Raw genomic sequence first — 19123 nt, 5'->3', positions numbered from 1 at the left:
TACTTGGTCGATTTCAAGTATCTTTGGCATGTTATGTAAACCAACTGAAAAGATTCATTCATTATTGAACATTTCATACAAATTATATTATATATATTTTTTATAACATTTTTGTTATTAAATGAAACATATTTTTTTGGCACAATCATATTACAAAATTATACTTAATCGCGAGGGAAATCTACTTTCATCAAATTATATTTTTCTAGTAAATACGAAGCAATGGCACATCGTAATAAGATTGGGTACAACGAACTCCAGACAGATATTGGATACGATTTTTATTTGCAATTGGTGTATTATTTTCCTTTTAGTAGAAACTAAAATGCATTCGAATCTTATGATAAAAATAAATATATCTTATATAATTCTTATATAAGATATATTTATTTTTAAGAAATATATATAAGAATTATAATATATATAATAAATATATATAAGAATTATATATCTTATATAAATCTTATATAAGATATATTTATTTTTATCATATAGCTTCACGCTGTATCCCGCAAAAAGCAGAACCTATCCTGCATAGAGAGGGAACCTAAAATTGAGACTTATTAGGTTTGAGTGATAGAAATTAACACTGTTCGTTGTCTTGTTAACTCTTTCTTTACCTAATAACAGACAGACAACGCACAGACGAAACTACTGCACTTAAAAACTTATAAATTAAGAAGTGAAGGGGAACACTTAGAGAGAAATCCCTAAAATTCCCACAGAAAAGAGAAATAATGGAATTTTCCAACTACTTTCCATACAGAAATGTGCCTAATAACCTAATTTAACATATCATATTCAAATCCTGAACCTCACGACACTAATACTTAGGTTTCGCTTTCATCTCACCAATTTTCACTTCATTTTCGTTTCTACCCACTTACGTGCGTGAGGGTAGATCGGTTTAATTATATGAGGAGGTGTCACGTTAACGTGGTGGGTATAATTGAGATCTGCCTTGCCCCGAGTACCCACTCGATGGGTTTACGTCAGAAGTAATGATAAATATCGTTTTTTTAATATAGATAATATTTTTGGTTAGTTATTTCAGAATGGGTAATAATATATTTTTAATTAACTATCAAATAACACCAGATATTGTCTTTTTTTTTCACATATTTTTAACTTCACAATATAGTGTTTAGACACTCTATTCCCCACCTTCCGACCAATTTTCAAGATGTAGCGTGTTGAGTGGCGGAGCTTTTCCTTATTACCAAAGTGAAGAAATGATAATAATTCATTCCTACGGCAGGGAATCGAATCCACAACCATCGCGTCTACATTCGGACACTATGCCGCTATGCTACGATGGCTTCATTGCTATAATTAAATATTATTTATGTAAGCACTTTAGTTTTATAAATAGTAATTAACCATATTAAAAACAAAGTATAATGATAAAAACATTCTTAATTTAAATTCGCTGTCAAAGGAACTCATAAAAGTTGAAGGTTGAGGGTCCAAAGCGCCCTTTCAAGTTGGCCTGTGATGACAAGGGATGATAATTACTTTACAAGACAGACATTTGTAATACAAATGAAAAACACTAATTTGATTCAGTATAAGGCTACATCCAGCCAGGAGGCCAGTGGCACAGTGGCACAAGTGTGTGACTGACTTGCTGGTTCAATCCCCACTCGAGGAAAGGAAATATTTATTTAAATTTATTTTTTCATTTCTTCACCCTGGTGTGGTAGCGCGGCATTGAGTTTCGCCACTCAACACGCATTGCTTCCAGGATTTGGCAGAAAATGGGTAACGAAGTGTTAACACTAGGTTCCCTCTGCTTACCCTGCTGTTGCGGGATACAGACGACAAGTATAAACGACATTTTTTTTCCTTTTACTACAAAAACCACACTATAGTGAAGTACAAGAATTGTCTGTAGAAAAATTATAATTTCGTATCTCGATATTAAAAGAGACAAAATATTCGATACATAATCCATTTTAAAGTAAATTATGATTAATATTATTAAAGCGTTCTGCTTCGTTTATAGTTCAAAGAGTCGATAAATTAAATTATCAACGATTTTAAAATATTTTATAAATATTGTATGAAGTTTGATATAAAAATAATTTACTATTAAAAATCTTAAATGATTTAACAGACTTGTAATATATAACAGGGCAATATTAAAATGGACAAGTGTTGAAGAAATTAGCTTTTTTAATCAATATTTCTTCTTCTTCTTCTTCCTGGCATTCATCCTGGCTATTACCAGGGTCTGCCTTCCTACTTAACCTACTCCACTTTGTACGATCTTTTGCATCCTTGGTGGTTAGACCATTGGCTCTCATGTTGCTCTCATCACAACATCCAACCAGCGCTTCCTTGGGCGTCCGAGAGGTCGCGCCCCAGGAACTGGTATAGCAATTTATGTTTCCTAAAATCACTGAAAATTGAAATTAAAATTTAAGTATAGAGCTTAAAAGTGGTAAGAACGGTATTGCACATAATTATAGTGCAAACAGAGGAATTCTTTTTAAAAATCTTTTGGCATAAGTAAATATTTAACAGATCATATAAACATATTAGAGAGATTTATCAAGTCAAATTTCATTAATTAATTGCACATTTAGAGATACACATTTTCAATTAATACATGAAATTTAACGTAGACGTAGACACGTAGACATCTATATTTTAGGTATTTTACTAATACAAAAAAATTTATTTTTATAATATTTTATTGCGTATAATTTCATATAATATATTTTTCCACATATCCCATAACGAAAAAACGGAAATTGGATTGTCACGTCATTCCCGCAAAATTGACTTCTTCAATGAATACATCGTTATAGCTAACTAATTTACTATTTGTCACTTTGACGTGACAGCTGCTTTATATAACTTATGTTACTTTAATATATTACCTGTCACTCTCAATACTTCTATGCTTATTTACTTAATATATATACATGTACAATGTATATATTTGAGAATAAAATCATAAATATAATACTTATTACTATTTAATAATTAATGATTACCTACCTATTTCTAACTATTTCTCCCTGTATCCCGCGTACAGCAGAGAAGGCAGAGGGCACCTAGTGATAAAACACACCTTTCCCCATTTTCCCCCGAACTCTGGGGACATTGCGTGGTGAACTCAGAGCCGCAATCTTTCCTGACGCCAGAGCAAAGAAATGAAAAAATAAAATATTTCATTTTCTTGAATGGGGATCGAACCCACAATCAGTCGGCCTCATTATTTTAACAAGCAAAAAATAACATTTTATACATAGGCAAAAAAGAAAGAAATTACAAACAGAACTTACATAATTCAGATAACGAAGAATAAAACTGGATTTTTTTAAAGTCCTAAGATAAAAGGTTGCCATTATCTCCATCGCCTCAGTCAATGTGAATTGCCTCAACCTTTTTTTATCTTTATTATAACTTAAAATATGAGATTACTTGCAAAGCTATTTTTGTCCAATCTACAGTTTTTTATCAGATTTCTTAGGAATCTAGAGTTTTTAATTTAAAGTAAAATTATTTTATACATTATATTATTAAAACTAGCGGACCCGGACGCGGCTACGCCTGCTTGAAATATAAGAATATAATTTCTATAGAAATATAATTTCAATCTAGATGAAATGCTAAAAGTGACTATTATATTTATTTTCATAAGGATGAATATCAAAATGACGCGGTAACGAACGCGGTAACGAACGCGTAGCGACGACGGTTGTTATTAACATGGCAGAATAAATTGCATGTCAAATTAGAGAGTATTTTAATTTATTAGTATATATGTGTAATGTAATGTTATATAATAATAATTATAATAATAATAGAATTATTATAATGTTATATAGCCTATAGCACTTCTGAAGAATGCAGCTTTCATACAAAACAAAAACAAAGTAAATCGATCCAGTAGATCCAAAGATCTTAGCGTTCAAACAAACAAACAAACAAACAAACAAACTCTTCCGCTTTATTATATTAGTATAGATATAGATTTAAAAAGTTTTTAGAAGATTTTAAAAATATTATAGAGGTATATGTATGGGATAGTTTCGATGTCTCTAAATGGAAAATGAAGAACCTATCGAGAACGTCTTATTGGGAGCGGAATGTCTCAACATTAAGTACCTTCCCTCTGCCTACCTTGCTACTTTAAAAAATATAAAAATAAATATGGAATAATCCTTACAAAACTGTACAGTAATGTTCTAAATGTAGTTTGTTTTGTAAACTTATCCAGGCAACATACTAGGAATTTGTAAGGCGTTGTAATAAGGAGAGCTTTACATATTTTCTCTAATCTACATACATAATAACTGTTGAGTTTCTTGCCGGCTCTTCTCAGCAGAACTGCCTTCGGAACCGGTGGTAGCTTTTTGTTCATATGTTCATTCGACGATTCAAAAGTGCTTATAATAATTGCCTATTTGAATAAAGAATATTTTGAATTTGAATTTGAATATATATTTCTATACTGATATTTCTGAAGCTACAGTTTGTTTGGTTGAACGCGCTAATCTTAGCAACTACCTTTCATGTTACTCACAGTAGGCTACCTGTAGCTTTGCGGTTTGGAGAGTTAATTCGGGCGCCTAGGATGTGTCACATATCATACACAATCCTTACATAAATTCATTCGACATCTTTACGGGTAAAAAGTGTTGTTTTTTTCTGTTTTTCCATCTTTTATTTTTCTTAATTTTTATTTTTCTTTTATGTTTCCATTATGTATGCAATAAATACATCTATTTTTACCTATAAACGTATAATTACCGATAAGTATGTAAGAGTATATATGGAGTTGCTTCCTATTACGTTTTAAATAAATAAGTAGGTTGCCAATTAAAAAAAATCTTTACAGGAATATCCATTTTTAGTGATTCTCCAGAGAAATTAAATTAATTTTTCCAATTTATACCTACTAAAATATTAATTTAATTTTGATTAGCAACTAATTCTATAAATACAACATCGGTGAACAATTATTCTAATATATACACTATATAAATCTTTGGCTATGTTGTTACACTGACATTGCATATTGATAGCCTTATTAATGTGAGAGTGAGTTTGTATATGAATAACTTAACGATCACACCTCAAGCTTGGACCTAACTTAGTTTGTGTTTGTTTGTGTCCGTAGGCTAATAAACAGCTACTTGAAAGACCGACGGGTACGGGTGAGGTACGCAGGCAGGGAACACTGTAAAGCCACAAGCAAGGGTTGCGTGCAGGGCTCCATCGGTGGGCCCATCCTATGGAACCTGCTGCTGGATACTCTGCTAAGACAGCTAAAAGAGAGAGGAGTGTACCTACAAGCATTCGCTGATGATGTTGTTTTGGTGTTCCACGGGGTTACCGCATCTGAAATTGAAAGACAGGCGAATGCCGCTCTCGACCATGCTCAGAGGTGGGGTGACGTACACAAGCTTAAATTCGCAGCAACCAAAACTAACGCTTTGATTGTTACGAATAGGCGGAAATACGACACACCACGGCTGAGCATGGGCGGAACGGACATCGCACGGAAAAAAGAAATCAAGATATTGGGATTAATCATAGACGAGAAACTTACCTTCAACTCACACGTAGATAGCATCAGCAAAAAAGTCGTCAGCATCTATAAGCAGCTCATTAGGGCCGCTGGAACGAGCTGGGGGCTACACCCTGAAATAATTCGCCAGATTTACACAGCAGTAATAGAGCCAATAGTCCTATATGCGGCCAGCGCGTGGGAGCCGGCAGTTCGGAAACTCGGGGTCCAAAAAAGGCTGAATTTTATCCAGCGCAGCTTTGCCCAGAAAATTTGCAAGGCCTATCGCACTGTATCCCTGAATGCCTCCCTGGTGCTTGCTGGATTGCTGCCACTCGATCTCAGGGTGCAAGAGGCAGCGGCCCTCTATGAGATCAAGAGGGGGAGATCCGAAGCCTGGCTTGGGGACAGGCAGATCGAGCGGAGAGTTGGGCCCTTCGGATTGCAGCACCCAGCAGAGAGAACAGCCCTCAAATTCCTCAGCCTGGAGGACCGAGAACAGGTGGATAGGCACAACTGCCAAGCAGTGCGAATGTTTACAGACGGGAGTAAGTTTGAAGAGCGAGTTGGGGCGGCCAAATCCGTATGGAATGGCGACGCGGACCCAGGGCCTTCAAACTGAAACTTGCTTCGCACTGCTCGGTCTACCAGGCTGAGCTTCTGGCGCTGTGCAGGGCCACCGCCCTAATGCTGGAAAATCCGGCCAGCTCCTTTGGCCTATACACCGACTCGAGATCATCACTCGAGTCGGTGATAGGCCAAAGGTCCCTCCACCCACTAGTAGTGCAAATTAGGGACAACCTGAGGCGTTGTCGCACCCAAAATAAGCACGTGTGCTTGTTTTGGGTGAAGGCACACGCAGGACTGGAGGGGAACGAGCGCGCGGACGAGCTGGCCAAGCTAGCGACCAAACTGAAGAAAAGGCCAGACTACGACGCGTGTCCGATCTCATTCGCCAAACGACTTCTTCGTCAGAAGTCGATTGGCGAATGGAATCGAAGATACCAGTCTGGCCAAACGGCCTCGGGTACAAAAATGTTCTTCCCAGATGTGGCTGGCGCTTACGGGACCACCAGGTGCCTCAAGATAGATACGGTACTGACTCAAATATTGACCGGCCACGGTGGGTTCTCCCAGTACTTACATAGATTTAAGTGCAAGGAGAGCCCATCGTGCATCTGTGAGCCGGGCACCGCAGAGAGCGTGACTCACATTCTATGCGAGTGTCCGGTCTACAGTAATGAGAGGGCCCAACTCGAGATCCGGACCGGGAAAAGAGTAGCAGCCGAAAACTTAAAAACATTGATAAGGGACAAAGAGACCCATGAGGCATTCGTGGGTTTCTGTAAGAGCGTGGGCAGCAAAGTAATAAAAAGGAACAAATAAATTAAAAGTCAGAAAATCTTAAAGCTAAATTCATTATTGGCCTAGTGCCACTTTTTCAAAATTTAAACCAGTTCAATATATATAATTGCAAAATAAAGTCTCTGATTAAGTCAGAGGGACGAGAATAAAAAAAAAAAAAAAAAAAAAAAAAAAAAACTTAGTTTGTGTACTAAATCAAATATTCTACTATACATAGCAGATTTTGAAGCTTGTATACCTTAAAAACTTATTAATATTAAAATTGTAAAATTGTAAATGCGACTGGTGGTGGGTTCCATCTCCAATCGAGGAAACTAAATATTTAATTTCTTAGTTCTGATGTCGAGGAAAAGCGCGGCGTCGAGTTTCCCCAATCAACATGCAATGCCCTAAAAATACAGTGGTCAGTGGGGAACGGAGTATCTTAACACTAAGTTCCCTCTGTCTATCCTGCTATATGCGGGATACAGCGTGAAGCTGAAACAAAGAAATATTTGACAATTTAAATTTAAAATGGCTGGTGAAGATAATTTATCATTGCAGCTGTCATGTGAGTTTCTGTGAACGTGTTATTCTTCCTGTTTACTTATTTATATTTACCTTTGTATATAAAAATAGCCAATGACACATTCTAACTATGTTAGCAATTTGGATACTTTTGAAATAAATGTGATGGCAGGTAGAACTTCTCCACTTTTCTCATTTATCTATCTTTTTTGGATCTATGTAAATATTTATTTCCCATGAGTGGCAGTCGAACCCGCAATTTGGTGCGCTTAAAGGGCACACTTGTGCCCTTGGGACTGCCCCCAAATATATCTTATAAAAGATTTATTCTCTCCCACTCCACCACTACCGTTTACAGACTCTTCACAATCAGATATCCCTCATCTATCTAAGCAGATTATATGAGTACTTAACCAAAAGATTTTATAGACCACTCTCAATTCTGAGATCGTGCTTGAGAGCGATTTTGAGATATATATAAAACTAGCGGCCCGCTCGCGGCTTCGCCTGCGTAAACTACGTTATTAATTTCTGTTCATGAGTACCTACGTCCTATAAGTGACCTCCACGCAAAATTCTGAGACTCCTAGCATTTGTAGTAACGAAGTTTCATACAAACTTTCAACCCCAAAAACAACCCCTTAGAAGTCGAATATTGCAAATTCCCGTCTTAGCGAGCATCTACGTCCTATAAATAACTCCTATGCAAAATTTGAGATTCCTAGCACATGTAGTTTCTGAGATTTCGTGATGAGTGAGTGACCTTTCGATTTTATATATATAGATATACGAGTATTTGTAACTTAAATTCATGTGAACTAACCCTAATAAAGTCAATCTGAGAATAAACGCCGAAGCTAATTGGTAAGAACAGTACACCATGATTGTTGTCTTTCATTTGATTACAAACTCTAATAAGACCTAATTTCTCCTCTTTACAAACAATTTACTATATAAAGTGAAAACAATTTCCTAGTTACTGAAAATGCTGAATATAGTATTACAGGCTTCATTGGGGGAGCGGGAAGGAGAGGGGGAGGATAATAATCTTCACTCAACTCACAGTGCCTCGAATTCGGACAGAAAGTGGAGAGCGGAGTGTCTTAACACTAGGTTTTCTCTGCCTACCCTGCTATATTTTGAAAGCAATGATTTTGGATTTAATATTTTTAGGGAAAATACCATAATATTGTTTGAATTTCTCTATAAAATAAACTGGTAATTTTCCAAAAAATAAATCTGATTAGGGCAGCCTCATTTTTATATAGTCCATAGAGTTTTATGGACATTAACAACAATGAATTACTGGCTCCAATCTATGATTTCTTTCATGTAAATTTTTATATCCGCTCGTAAAAGAATGAAGCTATTAAGGTAACAGGGTCAAATAACATTTTAGCTGGAAAAGTAGGGATTTCAAAGTAATCATATATAGTAATTTCAATATATTTTCGTTTAAGCATGCTTAGTAAAGCAGTACGAGTTATATTTTAAGAAAAGTAAAAAAAAAATTTTAAGTTAAACGGTTTTATATTGCAGATAAATGTACTAAAAAATAAAAAATAATTTCATGGAAATTATGATTACTAAAATAAAATCGTGGGGACACTTTCTACTTACCACTAGGTGGGTGAAGTCTCATGCCATGTCTTTCGATTGTAGATATTGGACGTGCCCCACGATTTTAATTTAGTAATCATAATTTCCATGAAATTATTTTTTATTTTTTAGTACATTTATCTGCAATATAAAACCGTTTAACTTAAAATTTTTTTTTTACTTTTTTATTTTTAAGTTTTTAGTTTTTATTTCTCCTACTATTCAATTCGTTGAGTGCCTCATTATTGCAAGGTTAATGGAGAATGTTACAATCGACCCCCCAGAGGTCCAATAGAGGAGCAAGGCTATGTACAACAAGATGTGCCTGAATCTTGAGGGGAAAACGCTAACGACATATCATTTTTATCCACCTAGTGCCATACAGTTCTCGGCGCGCTTTTACCTTTTACCTTGGGTGGTGTACCCCTAGCGACGTCTCATTTTTAGGCACCCTATAGCCACACAGTCCTCGACAGGATACCAGATCTTGACTTAGGTGGGAGATTCATATTGTAACTGTGTATAGTAAACTGTATTATACTTACCAAGCCCTTTATTTTGATACCCATATTGATGGGATTGAAAACTACATTATCCGCCATTTTGTAGCAGTGGCCATCTTTGATTTTGATTTTGTATAGTGCCCTGAATTCTACTTGACAAGCCCTTTCATTTGATACCCATATTGATGGGATCGAAAAAAACTAACTTGTCCGCCATCTTGTAGCGGCGGCCATCTTGGATTTTGATTTTGTGTAGTCCACTGAATTCTACTTGACAAGCCCTTTCATTTGATACCCGTATTGATAGGATTGAAAAAAACTAACTTGTCCGCCATCTTGTAGTGTTGGCCATCTTGGATTTTGATTTTGTATAGTCCACTGAATTCTAATTGACAAGCCCTTTCATTTGATATCCATATTGATGGGATTGAAAAAAACTAAGTTGTCCGCCATCTTGTAGCGGCGGCCATCTTGGATTCACAATAATATTGAATATGGATAATTGTATTGTCACCAGAATCAAAGGCGTATACCAAATTTCAGATCAATCGGTTAACGGGAAGAGGGTTAAATTTCAATTACTAAATTTGACCCAAACAAACAAACGGGGTGAGCTAAATAAAACCGTTTAAAAACTAATATGTCTGTATGTTTTTCTATATTCATAGTTTTTTGTTTCGCAAATAGAAAATTTTAAGTGGGGCTAAAGTAACTTTATTTGTTATTTATATGTGTTCTTTGTTTATTTTCGATTTCTTATTATATTTGAAAGGTATAATTTTAAATAATAAATCGTACTATAAATTTAATTCATATCATAAACTATATGAGTTCTCTCCCATTACTTCATACCACGCAGGACTTTCGTCTAAATTTATCCTAAGAGACTTATATATAGTAGGAAAGTTTTGCATATTAGCGGCAATGTTCCAGTTTCAAAGAGAAATTGCTATGTGAAATACTGACAAGTTCTGACTGTAATTAACTGTTACTGCTTAAGAAAATTAATAGTACAATTGAGTATTTTTAGCAACGTAGGCAGAGGGAGACAGGTTAAGTTAAGCTTAAGACACTCCACTCTCCAGTTTCCGCCGAATTCTAGAGGCTCGAGTGACACTTTGCCTCGACATCATAGCGATATTATATGGAAAATCAGAAATCAAAACATTGTCCATTTAGGTATTTTCAGGGATTCTGAAAGTAGTTTCCAATAATCACTTTGAAAGAGAGTTAAATAAAAAAATATCAAAATGTCTTTTTTCAGCTTTTTTTCAGCTGTATCTTAAAAATAACAGGAAAAAGAGAGAGAACACTCCATTGTCTGTATTCTGTTAGAACATTCAATAATGCCGTTCATATTATGACGGAATTTAACGCCGCCCTTTGTCATACCAGAGCGGGGAAATTATTAATTCATTACTCCGAGTCGAGATAACCCTCTTAATCATAGTGTTTACAGTCAGATGATAGATGGGTGCTAAAAGTGAAAAAAAAATAAGAAAACTACTAAGTACAATAACTTTTATATACTCGTACGTAATATCTAAACTTACTACAATTTTCTACTACTACAGTTACTACTAAAAATTTCAACTTAAAAATTTGAGAAAGACTTTATAAAGTAAACACCAAAGGACTTGAACAGAAAGAAGTATTATATATTGCAGCGACATAAAGTAGGTCAATATGGCGATGCTGGATACGTTGAGAGCATGGGTAAACATTTCTATTCTCCAGGTTCACCATTTGTCTTTTGCCATTACTACTGTTATATGTATGTAACTTTACACTTTATTTTCATAGTAAGATAGGATAGCTAGAAATAACTCACCTATGAGGCGAGTCGTGGTGCAAAGTGTGAATGTAAACGCGGCTGGTTGTGGTTTCGATCCCCACTCGAAGAAATGAAATATTTATTTAAATTTTTATTTCTATTTCTTCGCTCTGGTGTCGAGGCAAAGCGTGCCGTTAAGTTCCGCCACTTAACACGCTTTGCCTTCAGAATTCGACGAGAAGTGGGGAATATGGTTTATTTTTTTAATTTTAATTAGTTTTAATTCTCCGATTTCCGCCTACATTCGAGACATTGCGCATTGAGTAGCGGAAGACAACGCCGCTCCTTGTCTTGTTAGAGAAATGTGAGGATTTGATTCTCGCGAAATGATTTTACTAAAATATTTCATTACTTCAAGTGGATATCGAATATACTTACTTCTAAATACAATATAACAATTTATACTAGCTCCCACCTACGGCTATGCCCGCGTGACCTAATAGAAATACCTAATAGTAGTAAGTTTGACCGCAAGCATATATCATAATTATCCAACATAAAAATCATTAGTTAATTACAATCAATAGTTCCTTAGATATTGCGTACCACCAAACCAACTCTTCAGCTTTATAATATTAATATAGTTAAAAATAACCAATTAAAATAAATGGAAATTAAATTATATAAAATGTTTTTTATTATTATATTTTGTAGGGTGGTTGAGTTATTGTGAAAAGTAAGCGTCGCTTATCACGCGAACGCTGTTATCAAATTAGTCGCTCAAACGGTAATCAGGGGAAATTCAAAAACCTTTCTATTGAAATAAATTATCAAAGTTCTCGTTTGAAAATATAATTATTTTTTTCGGGTTTTTGGAAATGGCAATATAAGTTTTAGTTAATTGTCTTAATTATTTTTTATTTACTTAAAACAGTAAGTGTTAAATATATTTTATTTTTTGTGTTGTTTTCCAATAAAAAAAGAATTGTCGAAATTGGTTGGCGTGATTGAATTATTCGTCCATTTCTCGCGCAGATACCTTTTTAATTACATTTAAGAATTATTTGATTTTCTCATAGATACCATTGTCAGAAATGGATCAAATTAAAATGGGGCCTTATGAGAAGCACCAGCTTATAAAATTGAAAAAAAAAAACATCAAAATCGATTTACTCACTCAAAAGTAACAAACAAAAAAAAATACAGTCGAATTAATAACCTCCTGTTTACTGAAGTCGGTTAAAAAATATTAATAATGTGTCGACAACGTGTTTATCGTTATCGATTATACTTCGATTTTGCTTGAAATTCATAAAAACGATCGTAAAATATTACTCAAAATATTTTATTGATCCGTTTGGAAGTCAACGGCCTGGTTCAGTGCGAGTGTGTTACTGAAACAATATGAGAATTGAACAAATAAACATCTTGTCCCAGTTCCAACGCCCGCAACGTCCGGTTACGAAATACATCGTCAGTTTTGTAAGTTAAATGAATAAATACTTAAGCATATATAAAAAAATATGTGTATATGTAATATTTCAAAATATGTATTTTTGTGTGAAAGAGGTGGTAGATAAGATCAGATATCCTGTTAATAAGTCCAGAACTCAACGCCGCTGCTTGCTCGGTTACCAAAATGAAGGAGTAAAAATTAATTAATAAATAATAACTCATTTCCTCTTAATTGGAATCGAATCTACCTACTATATATCCTTGTGAGCCACCGGGCTACGTCGGCCTTAAAAGTAAATAAGAATTAATAATTGATAATTGCTATGACTGAATGATTTCTGACGACATCGTGATAGTTGTGGGTTCCATTCTCACTCGGGGTAAAGATTAAATTACGGACTTATTTTTTTTATCCAATGGTTTTCTCATGTATTACAAATAACATTTGTACTTACAAGTAGCATAATTTACCCGAGCCTTATTAGAAGTACATAATGGAGGATGTCTAAATATTGTTTTTAAAGCAATAATAATAATAACTAAGCTAATTTTAACTGCAATCTAGGAACCGCAAATTGCTAAGGTAAGGAAGGCAAAATTAAACAGTCTACTTCGCAAATATGAGTATCAGCTAAGCATTTACAAGAAGACAAGTCAATGTAATATAGAAGTAGTATAATAGTTCTAATATACTACTTCATGTCCAATAAAGAATTATTGGGAGAAAATTCTTCGCATTCTTGTACAGCTGATTCCTCATGAGCACGAACAAAACCTTTTATTTATTATTTTCTATATTAAAACGTCATTGTGCGAATTTACGTTCATTCGTGGGGACTTTTAATCAAAAATACTTCGGCAAATATTTTTCAATTGTCCCGTTTACTTTGTTTTGTTTGAAATGTATGGCAAAATTGAATTTCGTTTCGGAATTTTTAATTGGATTCAAATGTAATTTACACGTTATAGAAGTTTAGATGTTGTGAAAATATTTTTACATTGACTAAAGCCACATTTAGCGCAATAAAATATATGAGTAATTCCGACGATGGTAGATTCTAATCCCACTCTGTGAAATTAATTACTTTTATTTCAAAATGTAGCAAATTCGCCATTTAACGCCATATTTCTTTTTCTTCGCTCTGGTGTCGAGGTAAAGCGCGGCGTTGAGTTTTGCCACTCAATACGCAATGCCTCTAGAGTTTGGCGGAAAGTGGGGAACGGAATGTATTAACACTATGTTCCCTCTGCCTACCCTGGTGTGTGGGGGTTACAGCGTGAAATTGATTTATTTATTTTGTCATGATGTAATTTTTTTTTAAACCTAAGATGCTAAAATATTTCTAAATAGGTACTATATAATTTTTTTTAGTTTCTTTCGTTACGATGTAAATATATGGGCTTAAATACAATAATAAGAAGACTTTTCTAATAATAAAAGTTCATCGAAAGCCTGAAAATAGACATAATTTTTGTTTCCGTAAAAAAACTTACTAACTTATCTTAAAACGATCTATATAATAGGATAGAATTCCATTTATGATATAATTTAGGACTTCTTCTTAGTCACTATAGACTAGATGTGGCGTTGTGCTCCGCCAGTCAAAGCACAGAAAAAGAAGGGAGTGGAACAGATTAAATATAATTCTGATAGAAAATATTTAACTACCGAGCACCTACAGATTATTTCTTCTTTTAACTTTGAATCGTATGCAAATAGTCCTAAACACACATTGAAACGAAGATTGGGTGATCTAAAAGGTAAAATTTAACAATACAACGGCTTAAACCTCCCCTTTTACAAATAGAGTATTACACCAGAGGGCAAGAGACTTCCAAGTCAAACCCACCACAACAGAGAGAGAGAGAGAGAGAGAGAGAGATTCAACTCATTTTACATGTATTCAGGACAGTACACGAAGAATAATCGCAGTCGTTAGTTTAACATAATAATTATTGCAACTGACAGACGGACGTCACCTCAGTCTATGGACTTCTTTCAGCGGTCACAGGTCCGCAGTGTTCGAAACGTCGGTTTTAAGGAAATATATGTATAATCTGTTCTTTTAATAAATTTTTAACTGATCGGTGCCTGTACTTGAAATATATATTAGAAAAACTACCATTGAGAGCATTCGTCAATGCAATAGAACCTTAATAATAATTATTAAATATTTACAACAATCATAGTTTAGTTAAAACAGCGCTAACTATGCTGATACTCTAGAACTTAAGGACAAATTATGCTAAATAATAAAATAAATTCAATTTTGTTGCAGAAAGTCGTCAAGGAAGCCCCGAAATGACAACAGACAGCGCTCTGAACTCTCAACGGTAAGCCTTCTATAAAAGTTGAGAGTAATAAGTTAGAAATATAATAATTTTAAATTCCTTTATTTCTTTATCTGGATGGATCATTTCATTCTGTTTAATTTTTTGATTATTGTAGTTTGTGCTATATAGTACTACTATATATAGTACTATAGTTAGCTTCCCGCAGACATCAGGGTAAGCAGTGGGAACCTATTGTTAAGGCACTCCGTTCCTTACTATCCGCCGATTTCAAGGTATGTTAAGTGGTGGAACTAAACGTCGGGCTTTTGCCTTGGTAGAGCGAAAAAGTAAAAATATGAATAAATAATTATTCATTCCTTCGAGTGGAGATCGAAACCACAACCATAGCGTTACAGCCGCAAGCAACCCGTAGTAAAAACGTAGTATTTATAGTAAAAATATATGAATAAATAATAGAAAAATTTAATCAAAAACCAAAGGTTGATTTGAGGAGTATGTGAACTCCTCAAATGAACTAAACTATAATATATATAATAGGATATAATAGGAATGAGGATATTTGTTAAAAGTGTTGCTGGTTATTTAGTACCTACAGTATTATATCACTTAGCATATATTAGGCACATAGTATATGACGTTATTATTAATTAGCACTATGCCAGTTCCAAATTTACTTATATTTCTTTTTCTATAAGATTATTACTCAAATGAAATTAATTCGCAGTTGAGGAAAGATATATTTATTATTATTATTTCCTCGATATGGTAACGCGGCGTGGCATTGGGTTCATAGTTGAGTCCCGGTACTCAAACTGGAATTGCCTTCAGAATTGAGCGTGTGTGCTTAAAAAATGCGAAACGAAAACTGAATATTTATTTATGTTTATATTTCCATTTCTTTGCTCTGGTGTCGAGGCACTCTTAACACTAGGTTCCCTCTGCCTACTCTCCTGTGTGCGGGATACAGCGTGAAATCAATTTAATTTTATAATTAAATTCGTCATCCGAATATGACAAGAATATTAATTTATATTTCGAATCAAGTTGTATTTACAAAATATATCTTTTAATTTATTATTCATCATTTACGTAAATTTCTACCAAACGATGAATCATCCCACTTAACCTGTCTGAACTACGCTTTAGTCGATTAAACTTAATTATTGCAATCACATTCAATTTATTTCGTATAAAAAGATTAATAAAATTTTGGGAAACTCTGATATTGGGCATAGAACAAGAAAAGTTTTAGTGTCAATGCGGAGAAGAGAGTGCTCTCTTCTCTTCTCGAGTGGGGATTGAACCCACAACCAGTCGGTATATTTAATACAAATATATCTAATATGAATAAAAATTAACCACTTCACTCGATATTAAAAGCGGCGCGATTTATGTGTGCTATAATATAATAGGAAATAATTAAATTGACGTAACAAGTATCAGATAAAACTAAACTCTATTTACTTAGCACACACAGATAATAAAAACGATTTTACCTAAGTAATATAAAACTTGGCAAATACTTAATATTTAAAAAAAAAGTATATAACTTTATTTCTGGACTTAGTAAAAAGTAACTTAAAGAAAATAATGTAATCATACTAAAAATGGTTGTAAAAAAATATAATATTTGTATATAAATTGTGTAAAATTTTGTTGTTTTTGTGCAATAAAGTTTATTGTATTGTATTGTATTGTATTTTCTTTATATGTTACTGTTTTCCTCTGAGCGAGAATCGAACCTACAATAGTCGCGTTTACAATTACACGACGATGGATTTAAATAAAATGCATCAAATATATTTGAATATTGAACTAGAGTAAAGCCGAGACTATCAAGGATCTGTAATATGTAATTTATGTTCATTGATAATGGCTTTCCGAACGTGCCAGTTAAGCCGTAATCACTTCCAATGTCACGTTGTATGAAGAACAGCGGGACATGAGTTGAACTATGAAACATTTTCTTCTATTTTTAAGTAGAAGAAAATGTCACGTATTCACATTTTTTATATAATCTTTTATATTTCTAGATAGAAAAGTTTTATTATGTTCAAATTTTCAGTGTCTTCAAGAAATCATCACCAAACAACAAACTAACGTTATATTTGGCGTCAAGAGACCTGGTGGTGGAAAATGGCTGCATCGACAAAATCCAAGGTGTTCTGCACGTGGACACTGATAATATGGAAAATAAGAAATTGTTTGGCCAAGTTACGTTGACTTTTAGGTGAGTGATGTTAAAATATATCTTTTCTAAAATAGGTTAAATTAGCTAGTTATTTTTAGGGTTCCGTACATCATAGGTAAAAACGGAATATCATTTTGATGTCCGTCTGTCCGTCTGTCAAGAAAATTTACCTCGAGATCGCGTGGAAGTATCAAGCTGAAATTAATTACTAATATTGAAGTCTATGATCCCCTGAAGCTCAGAAAAATCAAGTCTTTAAGTCAACGCAATCAAAAGATACTGGCAATTATGTATCGATTTTGCTGCGTTTTGTACGAAATTCACTGCGTAATCAAAACCTATAGACTACTTCCCGTGGACCTACGTCATAAAATTTGGCACGAAATGAGAACTTATAATAAAAATAAATGAAAGAATCTGAAAAGTATAAATTTTATATATTCATAGAAAAAAAAAAACAGGAACAAACTTACATTTCATACAAAATAGGTACATATTCCCACTAAAATGAAGCCGTTTTTCTATATAAATTACTGACATAGTGTAGAATGTTATAGCAGATTTGTTAGTATAACAAACATATAACCTTTGCAAGACTTAAATATAGAAGATTTTCTATTGAAAACGTATGATTTATGAAAGTAGCTTACGTCGTAAACCGCGTGGGTGGTAAATGCTCCTATTCATTTTATCACAAAACGGGGCGAATAGAAACTATTAAGGACTGTCATTGTATACTAATTACTCTGCGTAGGTTATTTTAGGAAGTTACAAAATAAACAAAATTAATTTCTTTTATATGGTTTTTTTATTTTACGATAATGAAAGTAAAGTAAGTTATCATTCCGTTGTTAGTTTTTACATAACATACAAATACTAAAGTATTATTGTTGTTAGCTTAGCGAAGTAGAGAGAAAAACTAGTGCCAAGACACTCCGCTACCCCGTTATTTTACAGTGACTGTCTTATTTGGGTTCCGTACACAAAGGGTTGCGTTTTCGGTCGCTATTACTAAAACTCCGCTGTCAGTCTGTCACCGGGCTGTATCTCTTGAATCGATAGGCAGTTAAAATTTTCACAGATTATGTATGACTGTTGTCGCTATAACAACAAATACTAAAAAACAGAATAAAGTAAGCATTTATTGGAACATTTGGGAGACATAGGGGGATAAAGTCGTTTTATAGATAGATATTGGTACGGAACGATCGTATGCAAATCCGCTTCGCACTTAGCCGGTTTTTTAGTGTTATTAGAAGCAATGAGAATAATTTAAATATTTCCTTTGATTTAGATCGAACCCATAACCACATCCCTGCTGTACTACGATGAATTTGTATGAATATTCACATACGAGTATATTTGCCAATTCAAATTATAAATTATTATTTATATTGCATGAGTTGCACATACATTTCAATATTGATCTAATAATAAATATTGAATCCATTAAATAAATTGCCATAGTGAAATATAAACTAAATATTATTTCTACAATGCTGAACATCAGGCTAATTGAATGCACTAATGAATTGCCCGAGACAAGATGACTCGAGACTTGTAGATGAGATTAATTTGATTAATATACCAATACTTAGATTGAAATTGATTTTAATATGGTTAGATTAGGTTAAGCAATTTTCATTTTAGTTAAGAATTGATGGGTGTGCAGATCTGTGGGTGTGATTTTGTGTGTATGTCCATCTGTCATGACGATTGGATTGTTCTATAATTGAGGATTTGGAAGTCAGATGACTGATGCTTTAGAGCTAATAAATTTGATAATGTGATTCACATCCCAGGAAATGCTAATTAACAATTGAAATCAGCTTCACACACAGCAGGGTAGGATGAGGGAACCTAGTTTTAAGACATTCCGTTCTCCAATTTTCCGCCATGCAGCAGCGATT

General features: G+C 33.9%; 1 protein-coding gene across 2 annotated transcripts in view; it reads left to right on the top strand.

The window, feature by feature from the left end:
- LOC146534812 (arrestin homolog) overlaps nt 1-19123 on the top strand; it is a 59100-nt gene that overhangs the window by 14328 nt on the left and 25649 nt on the right. For both annotated transcript variants that reach the window (XM_085192998.1, XM_085192997.1), the window contains exons 2-3: nt 15007-15061; nt 17088-17252. In XM_085192998.1, coding sequence (XP_085049124.1) covers nt 15030-15061; nt 17088-17252 — 197 coding nt within the window. In that variant the 5' untranslated portion in view covers nt 15007-15029. The remainder of the gene's footprint in view (nt 1-15006; nt 15062-17087; nt 17253-19123) is intronic.

The sequence above is a fragment of the Heliconius melpomene genome, chromosome 11 (assembly GCF_056956725.1).
Source record: "Heliconius melpomene rosina isolate 202511_hmr_F chromosome 11, ASM5695672v1, whole genome shotgun sequence".
NCBI classification, from domain to species: domain Eukaryota; kingdom Metazoa; phylum Arthropoda; class Insecta; order Lepidoptera; family Nymphalidae; genus Heliconius; species Heliconius melpomene.
This window is presented reverse-complemented; position numbering and strand designations above follow the sequence as displayed.